The sequence below is a fragment of the Typopeltis vanoorti genome, chromosome 18, assembly GCF_054136105.1.
Source record: "Typopeltis vanoorti isolate ZY-2024b chromosome 18, IOZ_Tvanoo_1.0, whole genome shotgun sequence".
In the NCBI taxonomy this organism is placed as follows: Eukaryota; Metazoa; Arthropoda; class Arachnida; order Uropygi; family Thelyphonidae; genus Typopeltis; species Typopeltis vanoorti.
Window position 1 is genome coordinate 88,498,245 of NC_143566.1, and position 27,710 is coordinate 88,525,954.

At 35.7% G+C, this 27,710-nt stretch overlaps 1 protein-coding gene across 1 annotated transcript in view; it reads right to left on the reverse strand.

Annotated features, from left to right (window-relative positions):
- Window positions 1-553: 553 nt before the first annotated feature.
- The window catches only part of PheRS-m (Phenylalanyl-tRNA synthetase, mitochondrial), a 51,526-nt gene continuing 24,369 nt past the window's right edge, over window positions 554-27,710 (reverse strand). Inside the window, exons 4-5 of the mRNA XM_090408299.1 lie at window positions 21,234-21,394; window positions 554-1,692 (exon numbers count right to left, since the gene is read on the reverse strand). Of these exons, the coding sequence (XP_090264425.1) occupies window positions 1,408-1,692; window positions 21,234-21,394 (446 nt within the window). The 3' untranslated portion in view covers window positions 554-1,407. The remainder of the gene's footprint in view (window positions 1,693-21,233; window positions 21,395-27,710) is intronic.

A 27,710-nucleotide genomic window follows, 5' to 3' on the forward strand; every position in this document is an offset into this window, starting at 1 on the left:
TTCGGCATGAAAATCTTTGAGTTTCTTATTCGGCTAAGAAACTATATGGGATGTAATATCCCTTAACTTAAACAAGTTATATGTCGCCGAATTGAAGCCTTTGGCTCTTCACATCTAATAAGTTATTTTAATATTCGAATGGCTTAAATTTGTTGGGTGGCCTGGTGCAGTTTAAAAGTGGCATTAAGATTATAATGATGTTGGATTCTATTAATTTTTTCTGATAACCATTTAATGTATGGGATAGCTATGGTTTTATTGTAATCTATATTATTTTTTGATGAAGTTTCATGAAGAACTTTATAGTGGTGATATGAGTATATATATTGGTCAATATATGTATATATTAACTGGTATGTATGTATAGGCTTGTGGTAAACAGTGATGCTAGTTTTCATTTCCCTAGGTTGGTGTGGCAGGAAGCTAACAATTTCATAAACTTAAACGCGTTACTTAGTTACTAGGTAACAGTGGGAAGCTGTTACCTATAAAGCTTCTGTTTTCATTTATTGTCTTATATTGGGATAAACATTAAACTTATGTTCCAGAATATTCTAAATACATAAATATTCTAAATACATAAACTTAATCAAAATGTTAGTAGTTGTAGTCCAAAATGCCACATCAGGAAACTGATGATACTGAACGTCATGAAATAATCTTTGATATTAATTTTTATAATAGAGAATACACTAAGATTGCTTTAATGACATTATCAAAATAGCAAATATATATATATATATACTGAGCATAACTGAATCTACAATTATTCAGAGACATCCAGGGAGTCAGGGACTCATTGAGGAAGGTGACACATTACCTGACCTGGCTTCTTAAATTCATTCATACTACTTGCACACACAAAAGCCAATGGCATTCATTCCCAACCTTTCAAGGATGCCCTCTGGTCCTTTTCCCATCCTTTATATAATTAAAAATTCCATCTACTAAAATACTGTACAACCCTTTCAGAAGTTTGTTAATCTCAATCATAGCACCCTTCTTTCTCATGTTTGCTAGGTGGCTGCAACATACAAATTCTCAATCTGTCTTCATCAGTATTCCATAATCCTGATATAATTTTTAATGTCCTCCTTTGCACTCTATCACGGAAACAAGACACCTGTGCACAATAGTCCAAGTGAGGTCATATCAAAGCCCTGTATTTGGGATGGTGGGGGGATTGAGAAAGCAAGAGAAATAGCCAGTTGGCTTTTGGTGAATAAAGTTTAAATCAATTTAAATTTCAGTTATTAATCCAAGTCTATGAAATTTGATTTATTAATTGAATTAAGAAGGATGTAGGTTTGCAGACTGAAATATTAAAGCATAGGATATAGCAGCTCTCTTTTATTATCAATTATCATACAGTCTAAATTTCTGAAAAAAGGAATGAATGCTGAAATGCTATCGGATTTCAACATTCATTTCGTGTACTGCTGCTTTTGCTATTAAGTTATGCACATGATTTACTTCTTCTTTGGTAAGTGTTTTTTCCATGTGTCTGTATATAATACGGTAACAGTGACTCTGTCGTCCTGTTTTAGGGTGACGAAAAGTATCGATTAATGAGACTTGTTCTACGATGTCACCTCCAATGTTACGTACAAGTTCGTAAAAGTTGTTCTCTTGAAATGACTCTGGAATCCAAAATGACATATCATTCCTTGCTTGAGGAAATACACTGATTGGCTATTAAAAAAAGAAAAAAGCATTAAAATCTAGGAAAAGTTATTATATAACTCTGGAAAAAGAACAGAAAAATATGCCACAAATGTAAAAAAACTGTAAACAGATTTAAATATGCTGTTAACTAAGCCATAAGACTGCAATGCAAATGAATAGCATTCAAAAAAAAAAAACTTCCAGCATATTAGCTTAATACATAATGTGAATATATACTTATTGAAATGAATGTTGATTACTATTAGATGGTGAACTCTCCATAACAAACCGCTGAAAGCTAAAGTCCTGAATTACTTATTACATATAGTGCTTATGTTACAACACTAATGTTAATGTCATGCAACAGCGAATTCAATGCACCAAACTTTCTGCTATGAATATTCAACAAACTATTTTTTGGTCCCTAGAATTTTACTACAGTAAAAGTTGACTAATGATCGTGTCTATGAAAAATTTAACATAATTTATCATTTAAAATGCCAAGGATAATATTGCAGTTATCTGGAATTACAAATAGTATCCAGATATGAAATTGGCTGTAGCCTTCTGTGATGTGAATTTGAAAGAAGAAAAACTGTTTCTTATGAGTTCTATTCTAGTTTGTGGCTAGAGAAATTTTTTCTAGGCACTATTTCAGTCTGTTCCCAAGTTAGATGATTTTTGGTGCAGGCAAGTAGGTTTTCTTTCCTATTTAACAATGCTAGTAGGGAAATAGACAGGATTTTAACCCTCAACTTAGTATAAATCAAGTATACAACTTACAAAAACTATTTCAGCTAATAATACCTAAATCTAAAAGAGTTCTGCCAAAGGGACAGGAGGTATTTTATTTTAATCTTAAAATGCATAGGAAACATAAGCACAGATGTTTTATAGCTTTTGATTTTCCCTTACAAATAAATATTAACTTTTCCAAGACAGAAGGAATAATTTGTTCAAAGTTGCCAATTATTTAAAAAGGGGATAGCCTGTAATGTTTCCTCTATGGTACAACAAGCTGTTATTAGGTAAAATGCAGATGATATATGAGGAAGTGGGTGTGTGGAAAGTTCTGATAAACACCTAGAACAGAAATGATATTAAAGCAACTTACATAACCACAAGAAAGAACATAAGTTACCTTCATAACTTGGCTATTAGTATGTTCTTTCTTGTGGTTAGTTGCTTTAATATAATTTTTGTTCTAGGTATTTATCAGAGCTTTCCAGACCTGTCCTCATACATAATATAATACAGTACTCTATTGAATCCCTTGCCCCCACACACGATTTCATTTTATAAAGAATGATAAAAGCGCCGAAAATAAGAAGAAAAAAAAAAAACTGCGAATCAAAATGCCACTATGGATGCATAAAACTTTTGCAGTATACAGATTAGTTTTGGTGACCATAATTTATTTTCCTATGTCATCATTATCATCAAATTCCTGCCATGTACCCTCAAGGGGTGTACAGGATATGACAGTACTACATGAAAAAATTACATCATTACTAACTTCCTATCTACAATTTTCCTCCAAATCAGTCTGTTACTTGTCAAGACTCCAACATTATCAGATCTTATATTTCTATCGTCTAAGACACTTTGTACTGTATCAATCCACCTATATCTTGGTCTTCCTCTGGGTCGTTTTCCTGCCAACCTGGCAGAGAACACCTGTTTTGCTAATCTTTCCTCTCCCATTCTATTTAAGTGACCATACCACCTGAGATTAGCTCTGCTAATGCATTCCTCGATGCTGACAATGTCAAGTTGTTTCCTAATATCCTCATTTTTAATATGATATTGCCATTGATGCCATCCGTTCACGCCTCTAATCTTTCTCAGGACTCTCATATCTACGGTCTCTAGTCTTTGGTCAAGTGTTTTACTTCTGACCCAGCTCTCAGATCCATAAGTTAAAACTGGTTTGAACACTGTCTTGTATACAGCTAATTTAGTGTTCTGACTAATTTCTTTCTTATTCCATATGAATTTATTCAATTGACTTCCCACCATACCAGCTTTGTTGATTCTGTTGTCTATTTCTATATTTAATTTACCATCTTCAGTAAAAATCTTGCCTAAGTAGCTGAAATGTTTTACTTGTTCCACAGGTTCTCCATTCACAACACAGTTAACATTTTCATTGTGTTTGTCTTTTTATTGCTGACCTTCATACCATATCTATTACAACAGCTATTCAATTTAGTCAGAGAATCTTGCAGACTTGTAGCGGATTTATTTAGAAGTATAACATCATCCGCATAAAGCAAAGAGCTGATATTAACATCTCAAATTTTGATATCAGGTTTAATACCACATTCCTTCATAATGTGATCCATATAGATAATGAATAACAGAGGGGATAATGTACATTCTTGTCTCACACCAGATTTAACATTAAACCATATTCCTGTACTTCCTTCAATTCTAACTGCTGACTTACAACTCAAATAAAGACTAAGTATTGCTTGATATAATGCCCCATTGACACCATATAACTGCAGCGTATTGAATAGCTTCTCTCTTGGCACCTTGTCATATGCCTTTTCCAAACTGACAAAACTTAAATACAGATCTTTGTTATATTCCCATGCTTTCTCGACTATTTATCGTAAAGTGAAGATCTGATCCTGACAGCCTCTATTTGGCCTGAATCCAGCTTGTTCTTCACCAAGCTTTTCTTCCACAATTCTTCTCAACCGTTTCTCAAGTATACTTGCATAGATCTTGCCAGGAACACTCAGTAGGGAAATACCTCTGTAATTCTCACATTCAGTTTTATTTCCCTTTTTATATATGGGTACTATGAGAGCTCTACTCCAATCATCGGGAATTCATCCCTCTGTCCAGGCTTTCTGAACTATGCAGTGCAGCCACTGTAAGACTCTTATACCACCATACTTCAGCATTTCTGGTCGAATATCATCTACTCCTGCTGCCTTTCCACATTTCAAGCCTTTGATGGCTTTTTCTACTTCAAGTATGGATATGTATTCCTGACTGCATGCCTGGTCAGTGTTTTTTATCACTGCTTGTTTCATTTAGCAGTTTTTCAAAGTAATTACTCCATACTTCAAGGATATCTCTTTCTCCTGTTTTCATGTCACCTTTATCATCTCTAATTCCTTTTACAGCACTCTTTCCTCCATTCCTAAGCTTCTTCAACAACCTCCAGAATATTTTGCCACCTTCTTGATATTTATTTTCTATATTCTTGCCAAAGTCCTCCCATGACTTTTGTTTAGCTAGTTTTACACACTCTTTAGCTTTCTTACATTTGTCTCTGTATTCTGTAAGAGTAAAAGCTGACTTATTTGCCAGAAACTTTTGATATGCTTTCTTCTTTTCCTTCACTGCCTCTTTAACTTCCTGTGTCCACCAGGGAGTTCTGATTTTTTTATCCTTGCACACAACCTCACCACATGCCTCTCTGGCAGAATCAATCAATGTTTTCTTCAGAGTTTGCCACTGAATCTCCAAGGTTTGATTCCTGTTCTCAAACTCTTTCATTTTCTTTTCAATAATCTTTCTGTATTTTAGTCTACAGTTCACATCTGAGAGCTGCTCAACTTTTATTCGCTTTAAAACTTTCTTATATGTTATTCTTTTCAATATGAAATTCAATTTTATCCTGCTCAACACTAAATAGTGATCACTTCCAATTTCAAATCCTTTGTACACTCTGGTGTCCTGCACCAGGGAGAAAACATCACTATCAACAATAACATAGTCAATGAGACTTTTCTTATTCCTAGCCTCTTCTCTCCATGTGAATTTGTGCTTTTCCTATGTTGTTTATATTAAATAAGTGAAAACTTCATCAGACATGAATGATTGTCTTGCAATTATTGTCACTAACAAATAAGAACTGGCAGTGGTTTCTGGACCAATGTTTCTCTTCTCATGGTGCACTCTATCACTAAGCATTCAGGGTACTGAACAAACAAGAATAGCATGACGATTCAGGATCTAGCAAAACAAAATATATGAAGATGATGGTGCAACATAAAACGCCATGCAGTTAAATAAGACATTGCTATTTTCACTAGAGAACTAATGGACACAGTTAAAAGTCAGCAACTAGAACCTCAAAACTCAAATGAAATTGTAGACAGAGATATCTATGATTTCTGTGCTTGTAGAAAATTTTTCGCTTGATTACATATAAAACTAAAAATGCTAAGAAATTATATTCTTGTTTAATCCTATATCCAACTGTAAGCAAACAAAGATTGTGTGTGAAGTTCCTTTATGGCTTGACTACTTGTATATAGAAGCTAATAACTTCACTGATATCATTAGCCTGCTTGTGAAGAAATTTCATGCATAAACTTTGTTTGCTAACCCTTGGATAAAGTGATTTAGTTTGAGTGCTGTGTACTTGTTACATTTATTTGTGCTCCATGTCTTAAAGCTTAAGGCTGTTAGAGGCTCAATGGAGTGAAACAGCACTGAGAAGGGATTAAAAATATTATTTAATTCTTTCAATATTTCATCTCAGCCACTGAGGTATCGTCAGGGAGCATAATATGAGACTTGTAACACACATACACAGGCAACATCTGTTGGCAGCCTATGATGTAAACTGGGATCTGGAAGTATTAGTTTTTTTTCCCATATTTTGAGAAGTTTAATGCAGCCATATTTGTTTAAATTAGACTGATTTCTGAGAGCAGCTGCAGATTCCCAAAATAGTCTTTCTCTTCTAAATTTGCTGCAATGGAGCATTGTAATCTTTTTTCAATTGATTTTATGGGCCATATCTAAAGCATAGTCTACAAGGCCTAATTGACCATTGTCATGACTGCAGATGTATTTTTTGTGTTCGTCCATGCAGATGTTGGCTGATCTTCCTGTCTGTTCACAGTAGGCAAAGTTGCAGGAACAGGGCACTTTCTATACTCTGGGCACAGAGAGAGAGAGGAGGGAGCTGATCTTTATTAGAACATAAGGGTAGCAAGTTTTCAGTGGGGCTTGAAGCTGTGCAGAGATTGTATTTCTTTAAGACTGGCTGTTTTTTTTCTGAAGTGACTTAAACATTTGGGATGATGATGGCATTACTAAAAGCTCTCGTATTTTCAAGTCTATGAAATTTGATTTGTTAATTGAATTAAGAAATGATGTAGGTTCGCAGACTGAAATATTAAAGCATAGGATATAGCAGATCTCTTTTATTATCAATTATCATACAGGTCAGAAGCCTTAAAACATACTCCAAACCTTAACAAGTATGGCTGTATAAATCTACCAAAGATTTGGGAGACAGTCATCTTAAGACCAAATTAATATTTATTACTTTTATTTTATTTCATTTCTTCAAACTTTCTAAGACTATCATTTGGACTACTATTTCAAAACTTTGATTTTTTTTTTTTTTTTTTTAAACCTAGATGGCACCATATTAGGACTAGTCTTGTGTTGCACGCTGCAATTACTTTTACTAGCCCCACTGTTACACCGGATTGTGGCTGTTGTGCATTTGTAACAAACTTTGTGTTGTGTGCTTGAAGATGCTGGATATAATACCAGCGAAATATTAGCTTTTAAGTTAATAAATAGTTATTTTCTTATCCATCTGTGTTCATATCAAACCATGAAATTTATTACAAAAATCTCTACTCATATATGTTCTACTAAAGATTAGCTCCCTCTTTTCTCTATGTCTGGGGTATATGAAGATCAGCCAATGTTCACATAGAAGAACACACACAAAAGCATCTGCAGCCATGACTATGGTCAACTGGAAAAAGACCATCATATTCCATCACAGTTAATTTAGAAGAGAAACACTATTTTGGGAATCTGCAGCTGGCTCTCAGAAATCAGCCTAATTTAAATAAATATGGTTGCATTAAATCCTCCAAAATATGGGCAATACTAATACTTCAAGATCCCAGTTTACATCCTAGGATGACAATAGGTGCCCACAGAGAGCGTCCCACCTGGTTAGGACTCATCTTTCGTCCACATGCTTCACTTAGTTTTGTGCTGCCTTTGTACGTGCGTTACAAGTGTAATATTATACTCCCTAATGATATCTCAGTGACTGAGACAAAATATTGGAAGAATTATAAATTAAAGATCCCAAGAAATTATATTCTTGGTTTCATCCTTTATCTAAGTGTAAGCAAAACAAAGTTTGTGTGTGAAGTCACTTCACAACTGGGCTACTTGCATACAGAGGCTTACAACTTAACATCGATTGCCTTAGTATCCCATTATCTTATTATCTTTATTATCATTATCTTAGTATCCAAGAGCGTGGTTGACAAGGGTGTTAGAGCTAGGTTCTTTACTTGGAGAGTGGTAAATGAGTGGAATAAGCTTCCAGAGTCTGTTGTGGGTGCTACGACTGTGAATGAGTTCAAGGCAAGGTATGATAGATACTGTGTGAATGTTGAATAGTTGTTCTTGACATGATGTTAGGGCCTCCCTCGATGAGTCTGTCGACTCCTTGGAGTTTCCCGGAACAATAATAATAATAATAATAATGCAATGTCCATATCCTTACAGACATATATTATGCTATGCATTATGGAAAAGGCCACTATCCAGACTAGTTTTGACCTTTATTGAGGTCTCATCAGGGGAGTCTGGCACAGAAGCGATACCAAGGTTGAAGTAATGCAGAAGTCATATTTCCATGTCAAAAATTTGCCATCACAGGAACTAGCATTCCATACAGCTTACTCCCTTTGCTCCACAAACTGAAAGACGAAATACATCAAATCAATTTTCTTAATAAATGATTGTAGCAAGTCTATTATTAATAAAGCCATAAAGAACTATAGGATTGCCTCCTTCAGTTTCTGAAGATTAAGTCAACTGTGTTGCCATTCCCTATATCAAAGACACTTCTAGATGATTGGTCTTCAAGTGGGTTTCTACCCTACTGCAAGATTTCCATGTTTTTGGCTTTTGCAAAGCACGAACTTTCTCTAATGGTCTTCTCTAGTGATTATCAGATGCTTTTTACATAAGGCCCATCTTACTTTGATCAAATTAAATTAGCTATTTAAAGCTGTGTGTTTTGAAAAAAACATTAAATATTACATTAAATTAAATACCATAAAGTTCAGGACACTGTTCTGGTCTTGTAGATCAACTTCCATCACTTATAACTGCAATTTTCTTTAGCAAAACAGTAAAATATACAAAAATCCTATAGAAAAGCTGTTTCATTATTTTATTTATTATTTTTCTTTCATATCCTCCATATACACAAGAAGTTAGTGTGGAGTTGGGATTTATTTGGAATTAACAGCTGGTCAGCTGAAAGATATTGTCTTCAGTGAAAAAGTATATTTTTTTTTTATAACACTCAGGAAGATGTGTTTAGTTTAGTGCCAAGAAAGGCTAAAGACAAGTGTCATTCCAAGAAGATCTGATCTAGACTGAATGTTATCAGAGATAAGGGAAAACCCATGGTGCTTTATGTGAATGTGAGTGTGTGTGGGAAGGGGGGGGGGAATTGTTTCAGAGAATTCATCATCCTGCTGCAGGATGTATAGAGATCAGTGTTTAGGGCACTTGAGCATTTCATAAGAGCAAGAATAAAAAGCACCCTCACTGACAAAAAACTATGAATAGAGTTTTAAGTCAGTGAGGAAGATGATGGATGATAACCCTGAGAACTGCCTACATATTAGAAGAGAAACATAAAAAGAAATTGCTCTATCATTACACTTAGCCCCCTCTATGCCAGATTCTGTCATGCCTTGGAAATGTCAGGGTGCAACAGCACAGGTTTCTCCAAACCTTTCCATGGTATGTGTCCAGAAGTGTGTGAAGTAAGAAAATCGACTGTAGATCTTGACTGGCAGAATCCATATTGGTGGTTATCAATTAGTTGACAGTTCTTCATGTGTTGAAGAAACTGACTGTTGGTGACCTTCTCCATTATTTTGGACGGTACTGAAGTGAAAGCAATAGGTTGATAGTTTGATACTCATCTTCATTATTTGGAATCAAATGAATATGAGCTTGCTTGTATGCTGTGGGGTGAATGCTAGTTGAATATAATATGGTGTAGATATGATAAACAACAGATATTAATAAAGGAGCACATTTCTTGAGCACAATTAGTGGAATACTATCTGGATCAGAAGCCTTTCTGATATCAAGGTTATTCAAGATTTCTCTGATGTCTTTCTGGCAGAAGGCTACAGGGGATATGAAGTTCCAGATATAGTTGGAGGTGAGTTACCTTGGTTATCTATGCAAGAGTTCAATGAGAAGAATGATGGAAGAGGACAATCTTTAGGCAATGATGCAATAGGAACATCTGAATGAGAGAGATGGAAACACAGACAGATGATCCTTTCCCATGAAGGAAAGGATCATCTGAACATTCTTTTAGCATATATATGCTGATATCTCAACTGGCTGTATTGTTGAACTGATATCTAGGTTATCTAACAGCTCTTGAACCTCATTCTCATCCACCTCAATTTCTTCATCCAATGTAATGGTAGCACATCTATTTGCTAAGATCTATCAATTAGGTGTATGTAATACACCTGATTGATAGATCTTAGCAAAGTGGGCACTCATTACTTGAACAATTTCAACTGCTTTTGACACAATGGTACTGTCTGCATTCACTAAAGTTATTTTCCACATTTACTTTTTCTATAACTTATAGCATAGCAGTTTAATTCTATTAGGCTGCCTTTAAACTGTACAGCCAATTTGTTTTCATACTCTGATTTAGCTTTCTGTACAACACTTATAACTTTTCTGGCCTTTGCTTTATACATAACTCCCACACACTCTTATTCTCAAGATATTCTTTCCACACCAACTTCAACCTGTGGATCTCTTGCTTAATAAGGTTGCACATTTATTCTACTTCTACACCATTTGTTATTCAAACTCTAGTGACACATTCAGATGTCTCAGTTAAGCACCTTTTCAAAGCTTCCCACATAGTGCTGATATCCTTCTCATTCAGTAACTGATGCCATTGGACTAAAGACAGCCATATTCTGAGACCCCCCCCTCTTCTGATGCTATGATCTCTTTGACGTCGAGTTCATTCTTTCGCAAACTGCTTGAGAAAGTTGTCTCGCAATGGCTCATTAAATTTTCCACACTTCTTATCATGAGATTTCTCTTCTACCCAATCAATGATTTGAGATAATTTAAATTATCCATAATGATTATCCACTTATTACCCATCAGGATAATTTGGCAATGCATTTCACTATTCCCAGCAGCTAAACCCCAGGTTTATAGCAATGCCCTATCATATATTTCATCCAATTAGCCCTGCTTCACACCAGACAGCCTCAACCTCACTACTACATTGGATATTATTACTATTATTGCTTTCATGCGTTTCTACCCAAACTGGAAACAAATCATCTGATATTCTTTCCTTCATTCAGGGTTTGCTGGAAAAAAACCTGACTTGAGGACTCTAAGTAATTATAATTTTTTATTTATTCATATGGAGTTCCCCCCATTCCTTAGGACTGGTTGAGCCCTCCTAAGGGGATTAAGTATGTATTTTATGACTGTAAATTTGTGTGTGTGTGTTCATGGGCCGGTTTGGCTGTTTGGAGGGACGAAAAACCCAAGTTTCCAGGTGAAAAAACCCTCTACCTCCATGAGACTGGCTAACTCACCTTTAGTCGAAAGATACCAAATAAAGGTTCCTCACATCATAGACGGGAATCGAACCCAGGTCTTTCCGACTAAAGGGCTGCGTCCATAATGAAATTGTCTAATATCATTAGTATGCCTCCTCTCGTATACTATCACTTCTGTCCCACCTAAAAATAGGAAATAGGAAGCTGACCTCCTGGCTTCCTATGTCTTTATTTTATTTTTAATTTTCTTAAATTTAAATTTTAAATTAAAACTGAAAATTAAATTTAGATTAATTTTTAATTTTTTTAAAAAATTTTCTTTAACTGCTCTATACATCTTTTGCTGAACCAGGGTTTAGAAAGCTGATGAGGATTCTGGGTAGAATGAGGGATGAAGACTTATGCTGGCGAGTATAATTTTCAGTGACTCATTCAGTGCAGGTGCTATTGTTAGATGAGCTGAAGAAATAGTCAGACCAAAGAGAGGGGTAGAAGTTCTGGAAGTTATCCCATCTGGTGCCTTTGTAGTGCCAGAGGATGTGAGGTGAGGAATTGTTGAGAGGGGGAAGATGACTTCTTCAGTGTATTTGGAGGAAGAATTGGTTAAAAAAGATACAAAGTACTGGGTGAGTGAAGAGGGTTGTCAGGAATTTACGTAGGTAAATGAATGATTGGTATTCATCTACCTACTCATTGTCATCTAAATGATTCAATGCAATGCGTAGAAGAAATAGTTTGGAATCAAGGGCCTAAAAAAAATTATTAAGGTTGAGACCTAATGCAGAGAGTAAGGAAAACTAGATAACCTTGCGAGGAACGGCAACAATGTGTATGTGTAAGTTCATCTGTGGTACGCAAAAGTGATAATGATATGAATGTCATTGAGTATGGTTATGAATCTGGTGAAAGGATAAACATTTATACTTTGGGCTCAGACTCTGATTGTGTCTGTGGACAGAAAAGAGACTGTTGCCCAACCGGATAAAGCAGACCATAAATGTAAATTATATAAAAGAGATAGGAAGTAATCTGTTATGTCTATATATAAATACCAGGATAATCACAAATGGGGAAAGTTCACTGCATTGGTGAATATATTTTGGCCTAAGTTATTGGCATTAGTAAAACCTGGCTATCACAATCAGTTGTAGTGGTGGAATCAATTGTAATGGCTATAGTATTTTTAGGAAGAATAGAAGAGATAGCATAGGATGGTGTGTGTGTGTGTGGGGTACTACTACTAATGATATCAGATGATTTGTGTCCAGTTAAGAGTAGAAACTCAGGACAGCAATAATGGTAATGATGCCCAACGCAGCAGCAAGTTTGGGGTTATCTGTTGTGAAGCCGTGAATGACTGTGTCGTGAAAGAAAATGGATGTCAGTTTAATGCGAGTAAGGGTAAAATTAAACACTTTGGCATGATGAGATTTCCAGCAGCATATTATATTAGCACAGTTATGCTACAGGAAACTGATGTGGCTAAGTTAGGTTAGATTCCAGTCTCAGATAATAATGACAACAATAATAATAAAGCCAAGGACTAATAGGATGAAATATATGGTGAGGTGTTACTACATGTACCTCTACATGTACAGGTGTTACAACCATGAACCTCATGGTTGAGCTGCTGGGAATGATAAAACGATCTTTGCATAATGGTGAATAGGAATTTGAAGTTAAAAGGTGATATAACAAAAGTTGCAAATACAACTCAGAGAATAATTGCAATGTTGAAGCAAACCTTGACATGTAAGGATAAGGAAGTCATTTTGCCTCTTTATTAGGCTTTGATGAGACTGTGCCCCTCGATTTTTGTATGCAGATTTGTCTCCTGGGTTCCAAGGGGATAAAGAAGCTGTGGAAAGGGTGTAAAGAAGAACTAAAAAGATTATATCTAGATTATGAGGACAGACTGTGAGTATGTGGATTACAGACTCTGGTTAACAGGAAAAAGAGGTTTTTAGACATCTGAATGATCCAGTCAGATGTCTAAAACTTCTGAATGGATGTTATAGGATATCGTCTGATGAAATTTTTCGTTATATGGAAAGTTGGGAGAGAACACTGGGGCATTCATGGAAGTTAAGTTTGTTTGCAGTCAAGAAAGGGGTAAGAGCTAGGTTCTTCTCTCACAGAGCAGTGAATGAGTTGAATAGTTTATCTTCAGCAGTAGTGAGCGAATGTAATGTGAATGAATTTAAGAGATGGTATAACAGCTGATTTGGCTGATGTATGGCCATCCTGGAGGTCTCAGGTAATAATAATAACAATAAAGTTGAGGGCTAACAGGATGAAATACGTGGTGAGGTATTGCTACAGACCTCGTGGTTGAGCTGCTGGAGATGATGAAATGTAATGCCAAACTACCCTGATGGGTATTAAATGAGCAATCATTATGGGTGACTAAAATTATCCAAACACTGATTGGAAGAGAAATCTCATGATAAGAACTGAGAAGAAATTATAGCTGCTTTCTCCTTTATATAATTACAAGACAACTTTCTCCTCTATATAACTCTATGATGATGATGATATGAAACTGTGGAGAAAGCCAGTATCTGAGTTACAAAATAATCGAATGTCAGTTTCATCATATTATAGTTTGCTAGAATTAGAGTCAAATGCAATATAAAAATGAACAGAAAAATATACTAATAACAAAAGAATGAAATAAGCATATTGAATCACAAATAATGTATTAATAAAAATGATAGACTGCAATCCAAAAAAGCAGAAAGATAAAAAGGAGATTGAAAGACAGAAATAAAAAAAAAAAAAAAAGTAAATATCTACTTTTTTTTTTTCATTGACCGCACAAAATGAGCAATTTCAGTCCAATAAAAAAAATTTATTTAAAAAATATTCATACTTTCGGACACTACTTTCCACTGAAAAATTTTGAGAATGTTAATGCCTTTCTAATCCTATCTGTTCATATAAATTTTGAATCCTCCACCCTTCCACATGCTATAAGTTACTGATGATAATGATGATTATTAAATTAAAGATATGTACCCTCAAAGGGTGTACAGGATATGACAGTACTGCATGAAAAACTTACATCATTACTAACTTCCATACAATTTTCCTCCAAATCAATCTGTTACCTGTCAAGACTCCAACATTATCAGATCTCATATTTCTATCTTCTAAGGCACTTTTTACTGTATCAATCAACCTATATCTTGGTCTTCCTCTGGGTCTTTTTCCTGCCAACCTGGTAGAGAACACTTGTTTTTCTAATCTTTCCTCACCTATTCTGTTTAAGAAACTACACCACTTGAGATTAGCACTGCTAACACATTCCTGGATGCTAACAATGTTAAGTTCTTTCCTAATATCCTTGTTTTTAATATGATATTGCCACTGATGTCAACTGTTGATGCCTCTAATCTTTCTCAGGACTCTAATATCTGCAGTCTCTAGTCTTTGGTCAAGTGTTTTACTTCTGAACCCCGCTCTCAGATTGGTTTAAACACTATCATGTATACAGCTAATTTAGTGTTTTGACTAATTTCTCTCTTATTCCATATAAATTTATTTAGTTGACCTCCTGCCATACTGCCTTTGTTGATTCTGTTGTTTATTTCCATATTTAATTTACCATCTTCACTAAAATCGTGCCAAAGTAGCTGAAATGTTTTACTTGTTCTATAGGTTCTCCATTCACAATGCAGTTGATATTTTCAATGTTTCTGCCTATTTTCATTGTCTTTGTCTTTTTAAAGGGGTGCTTAAGGGTCAAAGCTGTATAACTGAGAGGAGACCTCCACATGGCCTTTAAAGGAATGTGGAGAACCGACCAGGGCTTCTGACCTAATGTCCAATCCTCACCTTCTCGTGGTGCACCCTGTTGGGTATCTACTTGGATACTGAACGGACGAGGATGGGCTGGCAATTTGTTATTTAGCCGAACAAATTGTATTCTTATTGGTTAAACCAAAATATAGAATAATGGTACAACGTGACAAAATTTCATGCCGGCTGGGGCGTCGCCTGGTTAAACAAGGTCCCGTTGTTTTCGCCAGGGAACCAGGACGAACAGTGAAAAGTCAGCTACTGGAACAAATCTGAAAATAAACCCCAACTCAACATCACCAGAGTTAAAGATCGGTACTATCAACGTAAGAAGCCTGAATGGCAAAGAAATGGAGCTAGCTGAGGAATTAGATAAGTACCAGATCGACATAATTGGGGTGACTGAAACAAGAAAGACCAAAACTGGTGAGATCGTTCTAAGCAATAAATACAAAATGTTATATTCAGGCAATGACAATCAAGGAAAAGAAGGAGTAGCCATAGTATTCAACACAAAATACGAGGCTAATCTTCTTGAATGGCAGTCAGTCTCAAGTAGATGTGGGCAAATCTCAGAATGGGGAACTGGACAATGAGACTTATTTGTGCCTATGGCCCCACAGAAGATTCTACTAAGGTAGAAGTGGAGGAATTTTTTGAGGCTTTAGAAAAAGCAACTGACACAAAAAAAAATCAAAAGTTGGTCCTTGTTGGGGATCTAAATAGCAGAGTAGGAAATGATTGTGAGACATACAAAAATATTTTGGGAAAATTTGGAAAAAAGAGCAAAGCTAATAATAATGGAAAATATCTGTTGGATTTCTGCTCAGGACATGGACTGGTTATTACTAACACCATGTTCCAACATAAAAATGTGCACAAATTCACATGGAGAGAAGTGGCTAGGAATAAGAAAAGTCTCATTGACTATGTTATTGTTGATAGTGATGTTTTCTCCCTGGTGCAGGACACCAGAGTGTACAGAGGATTTGAAATTAGAAGTGATCACTATTTAGTCTTGAGCAGGATAAAATTGAATTTCACATTGAAAAGAATAACATGTAAGAAAGTTTTAAAGCGAATAAAAGTTGAGCAGCTCTCAGATGTTAACTGTAGACTAAAATACACAAACATGATTGAAGAAAAAATGAAAGAGTTTGAGAACAGGAATCAAACCTTGGAGATTCAGTGGCAAACTCTGAAGAAAACATTGATTGATTCTGCTAGAGAGGCATGTGGTGAGGTTGTCTGTAAGGATAAAAAAATCAGAACTCCCTGGTGGACACAGGAAGTTAAAGAGGCAGTGAAGGAAAAGAAGAAAGCATACCAAAAGTTCCTGTAAAATAAGTCAGCTTGTGCTCTTAGAGAATATAGAGACAAATGCAAGAATGCTAAACACTGTGTAAAACTAGCTAAACAAAAGTCATGGGAGGACTTTGGCAAGAATATAGAAAATAAATATCAAGAAGGTGGCAAAATATTCTGGAGGTTGTTGAAGAAGCTTAAGAATGGAGGAAAGAGTGCTGTAAAAGGAGTTAGAGATGATAAAGGTGACATGAAAACGGGAGAAAAAGATATCCTTGAAGTATAGAGTAATTACTTTGAAAAACTGCTAAATGAAACAAGCAGTGATGACAGCACAGTGGTAAAAAACACTGACCAGGCATGCAGTCAGGAATACATATCCATACTTGAAGTAGAAAAAGCCATCAAAGGCTTGAAATGTGGAAAGGCAGCAGGAGTAGATGATATTCGACCAGAAATGCTGAAGTATGGTGGTATAAGAGTCTTATAGTGGCTGCACTGCATAGTTCAGAAAGCCTGGACAGAGGGACAATTTCCCGATGACTGGAGTAGAGCTCTCATAGTACCCATATATAAAAAGGGAAATAAAACTGCATGTGAGAATTACAGAGGTATTTCCCTACTGAGTGTTCCTGGCAAGATCTATGCAAGTATACTTGAGAAACGGTTGAGAAGAATTGTGGAAGAAAAGCTTGGTGAAGAACAAGCTGGATTCAGGCCAAATAGAGGCTGTCAGGATCAGATCTTCACTTTACGACAAATAGTCGAGAAAGCATGGGAATATAACAAAGATCTGTATTTAAGTTTTGTCGATTTGGAAAAGGCATATGACAACGTGCCAAGAGAGAAGCTATTCAATACGCTGCAGTTATATGGTGTCAATGGGGCATTATATCAAGCAATACTTAGTCTTTATTTGAGTTGTAAGTCAGCAGTTAGAATTGAAGGAAATACAGGAAGATGGTTTAATGTTAAATCTGGTGTGAGACAAGGATGTACATTATCACCTCTGTTATTCATTATCTATATGGATCACATTATGAAGGAAAGTGGTATTAAACATGATATCAAAATTGGAGATGTTAATGTCAGCTCTTTGCTTTATGCGGATGATGTTATACTTCTAAATAAATCTGCTACAAGTCTGCAAGATTCTCTGACTAAATTGAATAGCTGTTATAATAGATATGGTATGAAGGTCAGCAATAAAAAGACAAAGACAATGAAAATAGGCAGAATCATTGAAAATGTCTACTGTGTTGTGAATGGAGAACCTGTGGAACATGTAAAACATTTCAGCTATTTAGGCACGATTTTTACTGAAGATGGTAAATTAAATATAGAAATAGACAACAGAATCAGCAAAGCTGGTATGGTGGGAAGTCAATTGAATAAATTCATATGGAATAAGAGAGAAATTAGTCAGAACAATAAATTAGCTGTATACAAGACAGTGTTCAAACCAGTTTTAACTTATGGATCTGAGAGCTGGGTCAGAAGTAAAACACTTGATCAAAGACTAGAGACCACAGATATGAGAGTCCTGAGAAAGATTATAGGCATGAACAGATGGCATCAATGGCAATATCATATTAAAAACGAGGATATTAGGAATGAACTTGACATTGTCAGCATCCAGGAATGCGTTAGCAGAGCTAATCTCAGGTGGTATGGTCACTTAAACAGAATGGGCGAGGAAAGATTAGCAAAACAAGTGTTCTCTGTCAGGTTGGCAGCAAAACGACCCAGAGGAAGACCAAGATATAGGTGGATTGATACGGTACAAAGTGCCTTAGACGATAGAAATATAAGATCTGATAATGTTGGAGTCTTGACAAGTAACAGACTGATTTGGAGGAAAATTGTAGATAGGAAATTAATAATGATGTAATTTTTTTCATGTAGTACTATCATATCCTGTACACCCCTTGAGGGTACATGGCAGGAATTTGATGATGATGATGATTGTCTTTTTAATGCTGACCTTCATACCAAATCTATTACAACAGTTATTCTATTTAGTTAGGGAATCTTGCATACTTCCAGCAGATTTATTTAGAAGTATAACATCATCTGCATAAAGCAAAGAGCTGACATTAACATCTCAAATTTTGATATCTGGTTTAATACCACTTTCCTTCATAATATGATCCATATAGATAATGAATAACAGAGGGGATAATGTACATCCTTGTCTGACACCAGATTTAACATTAAACCATCTTCCTGTACTTCCTTCAATTCTAGCTGCTGACTTACAACTCAAATAAAGACAAAGTATTGCTTGATATAATGCTCCACTGACACCATACAACTGTAGTATTTTGAATAGCTTTTCTCTTGGCACCATGTCATATGCCTCTTCCAGATCTACAAAACTTAAATACAAATCTCTGTTATATTCCCATGATTTCTCAACTATTTGTAATAAAGTGAAAATCTGATCCAGACAGGCTCTGTTTGGCCTGAATCCTGCTTGTTCGTCACCCTTCCACAACCCTTCTCATGTATACTTGTGTATATCTTACCAGGAAGAACACTCAGTAGGGAAATACTTCTGTAATTCTCACATTCAGTTTTATTTCCCTTTTTATATATGGGTACTATGGAAGCTCTACTCCAATCATCTGGACCAGGCCTTCTGAACTATGTAGTGCTGACAGCCTCTATTTGGCCTGAATCCAGGTTGTTCTTCACCACGCTTCCCTTCCACAATCCTTCTCAAGTATACTTGTATAAATCTTACCAGGAACACGAGTAGGGAAATACATCTGTAATTCTCACACTTAATTTTATTTCCCGTTTTATATATGGGTACTATGGAAGCTCTACTCCAATCATCTGGAATTCGTCCCTCTGTCCAAGCCTTCTGAACTATGTAGTGCAGCCACTGTAAGACTTTTATACCTCCATACTTGATCATTTCTGGTCGAATATCATCTACTCCCATTGCCTTTCCACATTTCAAGCTTTTGATGGCTTTTTCTACTTCAAGTATGGATATGTATTCCTGACTGCATGCCTGGTCAGTGTTTTTTACTACTGTGCTGTCACTGATTGTTTCATTTAGCAATTTTTTGAAGTAATTACTCCATACATCAAGAATATCTTTTTCACCAGTTCTCTTGTCATCTTTATCATCTCTAATTCCCTTTACAGTACTCTTTCCTACATTTCTGAGCTTTTGCAACAGCCTCCAGAATATCTTGCCAACTTTCTTGATATTTATTTTCTATGTTCTTACCAAAGTCCTCCCATGACTTTTGTTTAGTTTTACACAATGTTTAGCTTTCTTACATTTGTCTCTGTATTCTCTAAGAGCACAAGCTGATTTATTTGTCAGGAACTTTTGTTATGCTTTCTTTTCCTTCACTGCCTCTTTAACTTCCTGTGTCCACCATGGAGTTCTGATTTTTCTATCCTTGCAGACAACCTCACCACATGCCTCTCTGGCTGAATCAATCAGTGTTTTCTTTAGGACTTGCCACTGAATCTCCAAGGGTTGGTTCCTGTACTCAAACTTTTTCATTTTTTCATGAATAATGTTTTTGTATTTTAGTCTATAGTTCAAATCTGAGAGCTGCTCAACTTTTATTTGCTTTAAAACTTTCTTACATGTTATTCTTCTCAATATGAAATGCAATTTTATCCTGCTCAAGACTAAATGGTGATCACTTCCAATTTCGAATTCTCTGTACACTTTAGTGTCCTCAATCAGTGAGAAAACATCACTATCAACAATAACATACTCAATGAGACTTTTCTTATTCCTTGCCTCTTCTCTCCATGTGAATTTGTGCACATTTTTATGTTGGAACATGGTGTTAGTAATAACTAGTCCATGTCCTGAGCAGAAATCCACCCGGTATTTGCCATTATTATTAGCTTAGCTCTTTTCTCCAAATTTTCCCAAAATATTTTTGTATGTCTGACAATCAATTCCTACTCTACTATTTAGATTCCCAACAAGGACCAACTTTTCCTTTTTCATTGTGTCAGTAGCTTTCTCTAAAGCCTCAAAAAATTCCTCCACTTCTTCCTTAGTAGAACCTTCTGTGGGACCATAGGCACAGATAAGTCTCATTGTCCAGTTCCCCATTCTGATATTTGCCACACATCACTCTACTTGATATTACTTGCCATTCAAGAAGATTAGTCTCATATTTTGTGTTCAGTACTACAGCTACATCTTCTTTTCTCTGATTGTCATTGTCTGAATATAACATTTTGTATTTATTGCTCAGAAAAATCTCACCAGATTTTGTCTTTTTTGTTTCAGTGGCCCCTATTATGTTGATCTGGAACTTATCTAATTCATCAGCTAGCTCCATTTCTTTGCCATTCAGGCTTCTTAGGTTGATAGTACCAACATTGAACTCTGGTGATGTTGAGTTGGAGTGTGTTTCAGGATTTGTTCAGAAGTAGCTGACTTTTCGCTGTTCAACCTGGTTCCTTGACGAAAACAATGGGGGGGGGGGGGCTTGTTTAACTGGGCAAACCCCAGCCGGCATGAAAATCTGTCATGTTGTACCATCATTTTATATTTTAGTTTAAGCCAATAAGAATACAATTTGGTTGGCTAAATCCCAAACTGACAGCCCATTCTTGTTTGTTCAGTATCAGGTAGATACCAAACAGGGTGCACCACAAGAAAGTGAGGACTGGACATTAGGTCAAAAGTACTGGTCAGTTCTCCGCATTCCTTTAAAAGCTATGTGGAGGTCTCCTCTCAGTTATACAGCTTTGATCCTTAAACATCCCTCCACATGAATACACTTCCAATTCTTTTTATACACTAAATTAAATAACTAAAAAAAAAAAATTAAAAAACTGGAATTTTGTTTAAAATTAAGAGATGTTTACCTTATAAGTAATGCTGAGTTCTGGATTGTCAGTATGAAACTGGTGGAGAAAGCCAGTATCTGAGCTCCAAAATAATCGAATGTCAGGTATACCATACAGCTTCATTGCAATTCTTTCCAGTCCAAGACCAAAAGCCCAACCAATTTTGTCATTTGCACCCCCTAAATAATATCACAAAATAATAGATTAAATATATTTAAATTAAATCTCACTTGGAAACAAAAGACACACAATTGTCTGCTGTGGTACTTATACTTCTCATGTGTCTGTATACTCAACATTAAATACTGATGTTGTGTATACATATACACAACTGATGATTATTGATAAATAGTAAAGTATAAATAGTCCTTTGGTTCATTGATCATGAATATAACATCTTGTATTTGTTATGTAGAAAAATCTCACCTGTTGTTGTTTTTTGTTTCATTAACATCTATTATGTCAATGTGTACTTCTCTAATTGTTATGCAAATTCTGCTTCTTTTCTGTTGATATTTTTCATACTTAATCTTGAATCCTGCTAATGCTGAGCTGGAGTTTGTTCCACTAGATTACTTTTCAGTATTTGTCCATTATTCAGGTAAACAAAGGTGCTTTGTTTAACTGAATAATGTCCCAGCCAGCATAACGTTTAGTTAGTACGGTGGAGGTGTCACAGACCCCAAAGATTTTAAATTGACTAACTTTTTAACAATGCGTGGCAGTGAGTCATGCCTCAATATAGCTTCCCCTCCCATAAACTGCTACTCGATGCCATAGACGACAGGCTGTTGGTGCAAGCAAGTTTAGTGTGGGACTCCACCTTACCACTTTTGTTACATTTTCCCACCTTACTAATAGCAGGTTAAGCTAAATCCAAAACTGCAAGTCCATTCTTGTTCATTCGGTATCCAGGTACTTTGCCACTCTCCAAGGATTTTTTTTTTTTTTAAGTTTACTGGGTAAATACGAAAAATTGATAATAGCAAATGCAAAGAAGATTATATGGACTTCTGGGTAGCAGCTAGAAGCACCACTTAAAGGAGTCATCCTTTAAGTAGTGTAGTACTTAAAGGATGACTCCTTTAAGTGGTGAATACTGTGTTGTGCAAGACCCAACTTTTGAGTATTCAATGTAGTACTGATGCTCACTAATCCTTTGTTCATAGACCAGCTATATGCCTGTCCAAAATACACTAGTTTCCATAAATTAAGGAGCAACAAGAAAAATTATGATAACTCAAAACTGTATGATATGAGATGTGAAAGAAATACCCACAAAAATTATAAATACATTTCATTCAGTAATAAATGGGTACATAAAGACAATGATCAAATATAAGAGGTCAAAGTACCTCAATAAGGAATACCCCTCACAGTAGTAAAGTGGTCACAATGGTGTTTTATACTGTCTATAATGGCGTCCGGGAGATCAGTTGGTAATAACAATCATTGCTCCTGCAAAACTCTCCTAAGTCCCTGAAAGTTTTCAGGAGAGTGAATGAGAGCAGTAACACATCCACCTAGAGCTTCAAACATGCACAACAGAATTACAGTCAGGAAACCTGGCTGACCAGTTCATACATAACTTTCTTCAAGAGGAAAGTTATTATATCAGGACGAGCCGTATCACTTGTAGGATAAATGTTTCCCCTGCATACAGCCAACCATAATTTACAGAACATTTAATTCAGTAATAAATGGGTACATAAAGACAATGATCAAATATAAGTAAGAGGTCAAAGTACCTCAATAAGGAATACCCCTCACAGAAGTAAAGTGGTCACAATGGTGCTTTATACCGTCTACAGTGGTGTCCAGGAGATCAGTTGGTAATAACAATCATTGCTCCTGCAAAGCTCTCCTAAGTCCCTGAAGGTTTTCAGGAGAGTGAATGAGAGGTAACACATCCACCTAGAGCTTCAGACATGCACAACAGGATTACAGTCAGGAAACCTGGCTGACCAGTTCATACATATAATAACTTTCTTCAAGAAGAAAGTTATTATATCAGGACGAGCCTTATCACTTGTGGGATAAATGTTTCCCCTGCATACAAACAACCATAGGGCTCCAGAACCTTGTCTCTATAAGTTGAAGCACTCATCCAACAAAATGTTTCCCCAAACCATCACACTACCTCCACCATAAGTGTCCCTTTCATTGATATTAGAGGAATTATGATGTTTTCTTGGGTTCTCTTCAGATCAGACCATGCCTAGTATCATTTTGTAGAACAAATCAGGAAGCATCTGTAAACAATAGTGACCCCATTGGTCTTGCATTCAGCTAATATGGAGCTTGGTCCATTTCAAACTTTCTCTCCTGTGGCATAGGGATAGGCATGCAGACTACTGCTCACCTAACATACATACATACCAATATTCTTGTAGCTGACAGAAGGTCAGATCATAGTTGATTCAGGGTAGCACTCCTGTTTCGAAAACAGATAATTGAAGATATTGGTCACCAACTGTAACCTGTGGCCTTCCTTTACTGTAGCTCCAGTGGCTGCTAGAATTAGTTCCACAGTCTGCAAATCACAAAAACTATACGACTACCTTCACCTGACTTTGGCCAGCATCTAGTTTTATGATGGCTCCACCTGAATTGTGTTAAATGATGTTTTGCAGCTATATCCAAGAATTTTGCTATTATGAAATATCTTATCACTCCAAACATGAAATGGATAACAACTCCAAAACACTCACTTTTATGCCATGACATATTTGCATATACTGCTGACAGACCACTCATTTGTATACAATGACCAAATCACCAGCCTGATTGGCCTAGTGGTTAGCCTACTCACTCTCCAATCAACAGGTTGCAGATTTGAATCCTACCATGAGCATGGATGTTTGTGATTGTCTTCAAGTGGGAGATGACATCACTCAGTGTGAGACTACCTCCCTACTTATTGGAGATCTGAAGTGGCTTGAAAAAGTTCAGTGTTTGGTCTACATAGTAGGGTCTCTGGACTATGTAAAAATAAACAAAAAAATATATAAAATTGACAACAGAAAAAAAATAAAAATCCTTAGCCCACCCACTGTACAAATGTACTATAAGTTTATAAATAACCTTTCGTAGGTGGAAGCAACATTAAAAAAAAAAAAAAAAAAAAACTTTTTACAGTGTGCTTTACTTTCATAATGATTTTTCCCTAAATTACACTCACAATTAATCTAGTACTGGATTCTTTGAGTGCAATTCAACATATTTTGGACAGACAAAACTACCAAAGTTTGTCTTTTGTAGTTAAGAGATTAAAAATTCTGTTGTTCAGAAAATATGTAAGTATTGGGTGTAATTTGTTAAAAGTTCTGCTGACAGGTTCAGAAATGCCTGAAATGTAAGGGTTACAACTCTGTTTTCTATTGCAGTATCCTTGGATGTAGAAACATAAGAGCCTGAAGAAAGACAACTGCCTCCACAGCACAATTGAAAGACCAATGACACATTGTGCCTTCGTTTGGAAAAGGCCTGAGTTCAATTCTCGTTGGTATGAGAAGAATCTTTATATGGGCTTTTTCATTTGATGATGAGTTAGCTGATCTCATATGGAGGTAGCAGGATTTTTCTCCAGAAACTTGGAGAAAATTCTCCTACTACTGTTTCTAGTAGAAGAATTAAGTAGTAGGGATATAGTTAGATGTGTGTTACAGAGTGGAGTAGGGTGCCCTCCAACAATGAGTAATTGGACTCCTTAGAGGTGTCACAGGAATAATAATAATGACAAGGTTGTAAATTCAATTCCATTAATGTTTTGATTGTGAAAAGCTCCTGTTGCAAAAGGTGAAGAACAAATATTATGTTAATTAAAGCTTTGACAACTCCAACTTTCTAGGGTTTTCTTTTTTCCGTTATTAATTTTGTATTGATTATCCTATTATCGGAATGGATTCTCCTTCTTTTGACGTGTGCAGAAGTGTCGAAGGGTCTCACATCTGTGGGCGTACAGTACTTATGATGACATTAATAGAAAGAATAAAAAAACTAATGGAAGAAAACATAGAAGATGACATTAATAAACAAGATTCAGAAGAAACAGGAGTGCTGTGCATCAGATATTATTGTTAAGATTAATTGTTGAGAAAGCTGTACATAAAAATATAAATATTCTTACTTGCTTTGTTAACTATCAGAAAATATTCAACAGCATAGATCCGAAAGTGACATGGGATGTACTCGAACCTTACAGAGTGGACATGAAACTAATATCTATTACAGAATATCAACCATATTGCAGAGGCTGATGTGAAAAATTGGGAAAAAACAGGAAGATGGTTCCAGATCAGAGGCACTAGACAAGGACACACGAATATCTCCAGGCATCTTTAGTGTGCTTTTGGAAAGAACAATAAATGTTTAAAGAAAAATAAGTTTAAGGTAACAGTGTACCTTAAAATCAATATTTTAAGATTTGCAAATGATAGTCATTATTGAAGAAGATAAAGAAGTGCTGAATTTAAGGAAAGAGATATGAGTTGATGCCGGGAAGAACAGGATGAAAAAGCAAATAAGATAAGTGGACATGAGCAGGAAAAGATTAGCAGCTTTGTCTACACATGAAGCAACATAATACATAATTTAAATTATAAAAAGGAAATTGAAATGTGTAACAAAGCGAAAGTAAGCCTGCAGGCAATGGATAAGATATAGAAAAAGTAAAACAGTGAATCCTGACACAATGCTGGAATTCTGGAAACATGCATATTCATAAGTGTTTGCTATGGACATGGGTAATGGTCAAAGACTGTAAGGCAAATATTGGCATTCAAAAGAACACTATAGAAAGTTTCTACAAATTGGATGGGTGTAAAAGATAACAAATGAACTTTGGGCAGACGATGTAAATGAGTCATATGGAAAGAGTATGCAAGGGTTGAACCACCTAGCAATAGACAAAGGATGGCAGAAAATAGTGAAAATTATATTAGAAACCAATGGACATCGACCATGGGCATTAATGATGATGGCAGAGAGAAGAATGTTTTTTTTTTATCTAGCATCCACAAATCTGATAAGATGGCTATATGGGAATTCTGGTTATGAAAGGCAAACTGATTGTACATTAGTCTCAGTTAGCCAATTAGGTTGTTGTTGAACACATCCATGCAAATACAGCATGGATCTTGAAAAGTCTTCAGATGATTTTCATTATCTAGTGTGGCACCATTACTCTATTAATTGGAACTTTAAAAAAGCTTGAAAAGTTCCAGGTTAAATCTCTGGAACAGACTTCCTGGATGATCTAATCCATAGCCAATACAGATGATAATATGTGCTACAGGTAAAAGTATCATAAAAGCATGTGTATAACATAGTAATTGTACACTCTTGTTAAATTTTAAATTCTACACCTCAAAACTAATGAAAGGGCTCAACAAAAAAGTCAGGAAACATTGGATTTCTAAGAGATAGCTCTTTATAGTTGCAACATGAATGCTGAAACATGCTATGCAGATAGATGCAACACATTCCTGGAATGCATTCAGTCTAATAGGCAAATGGCAATTGCTATCTGTTGCAATGTTTCTAAGTCATACATACTGGTATTTTGCAATGGAGGCTGGGTTCATGTTTACTGACTTGGCAGATATGCTCTTGTGCTTCATAAAAGTTCTAACACCAAACAAACTATTTTATAAAAAAAATGGTGTTTATTAACTAGCTTATATTTCACTGGATTTCAAACCAGCATCTTCAGAGCACAAAGTAGCAGATTATAGACGTGATAATGAGTAAGTGAAGCAATTCAAATTGTAACAGACAAAAGGTCTAAAAGTCCTAATTTGGCATCCTCTAATGTGGTTTGGTCTTAAGATAACAGTCTCCCAAATTTTTGGCAAACTAATGCACTATACCTGTTCAGGTTAGAATTCTTCATAGCCATGGCTGACTCTAAAAATAATCTTTCTGACCTATAATGACTTCTAAATAGCACACTGATTTTCTTCCATCTAATCCTATGTGAAGGATTGTCCAAAGCATTGTCTGCCAGTCCTGACTTGCCATAATAATGGTAGCGAATGTATTTTTTTATGTTCTCCAAGAAAGATATTAATAGATCTTCCTGTCTTCCCAAAGCAAGTGAAGTCACAATCCAAGGAACTTCATCCACTCTAGGATATGCTAGGAAGAGCAGATCCTTACTGTTTACTTAGGACAGCAGATCAGAGTTGCATTTAAACATGTGGTTTGAATGTGGTGAAAAGGCCATGTTTTATTAGTACTGTGGTAATCTTTTTTGATGTACCTCTGACATAGAGAATAGGAATGTTTTGTTCTTGTATATTAGAGGAAGGAGAAGTAATGGGGCTGTGTAGTATTTTATCTATTTTGTAGGAATTGTAGCCATTGGTCAAGAAAGTATGGCACAAATATTTAAATTCTGTGGAAAGAGCTGTATCATTAAAACAAATTGCTCTGGCTCTCTGTGTAAGTGTTTTTAGAATACCATACTGTTGGGCTGGATGATGATGTGATTGT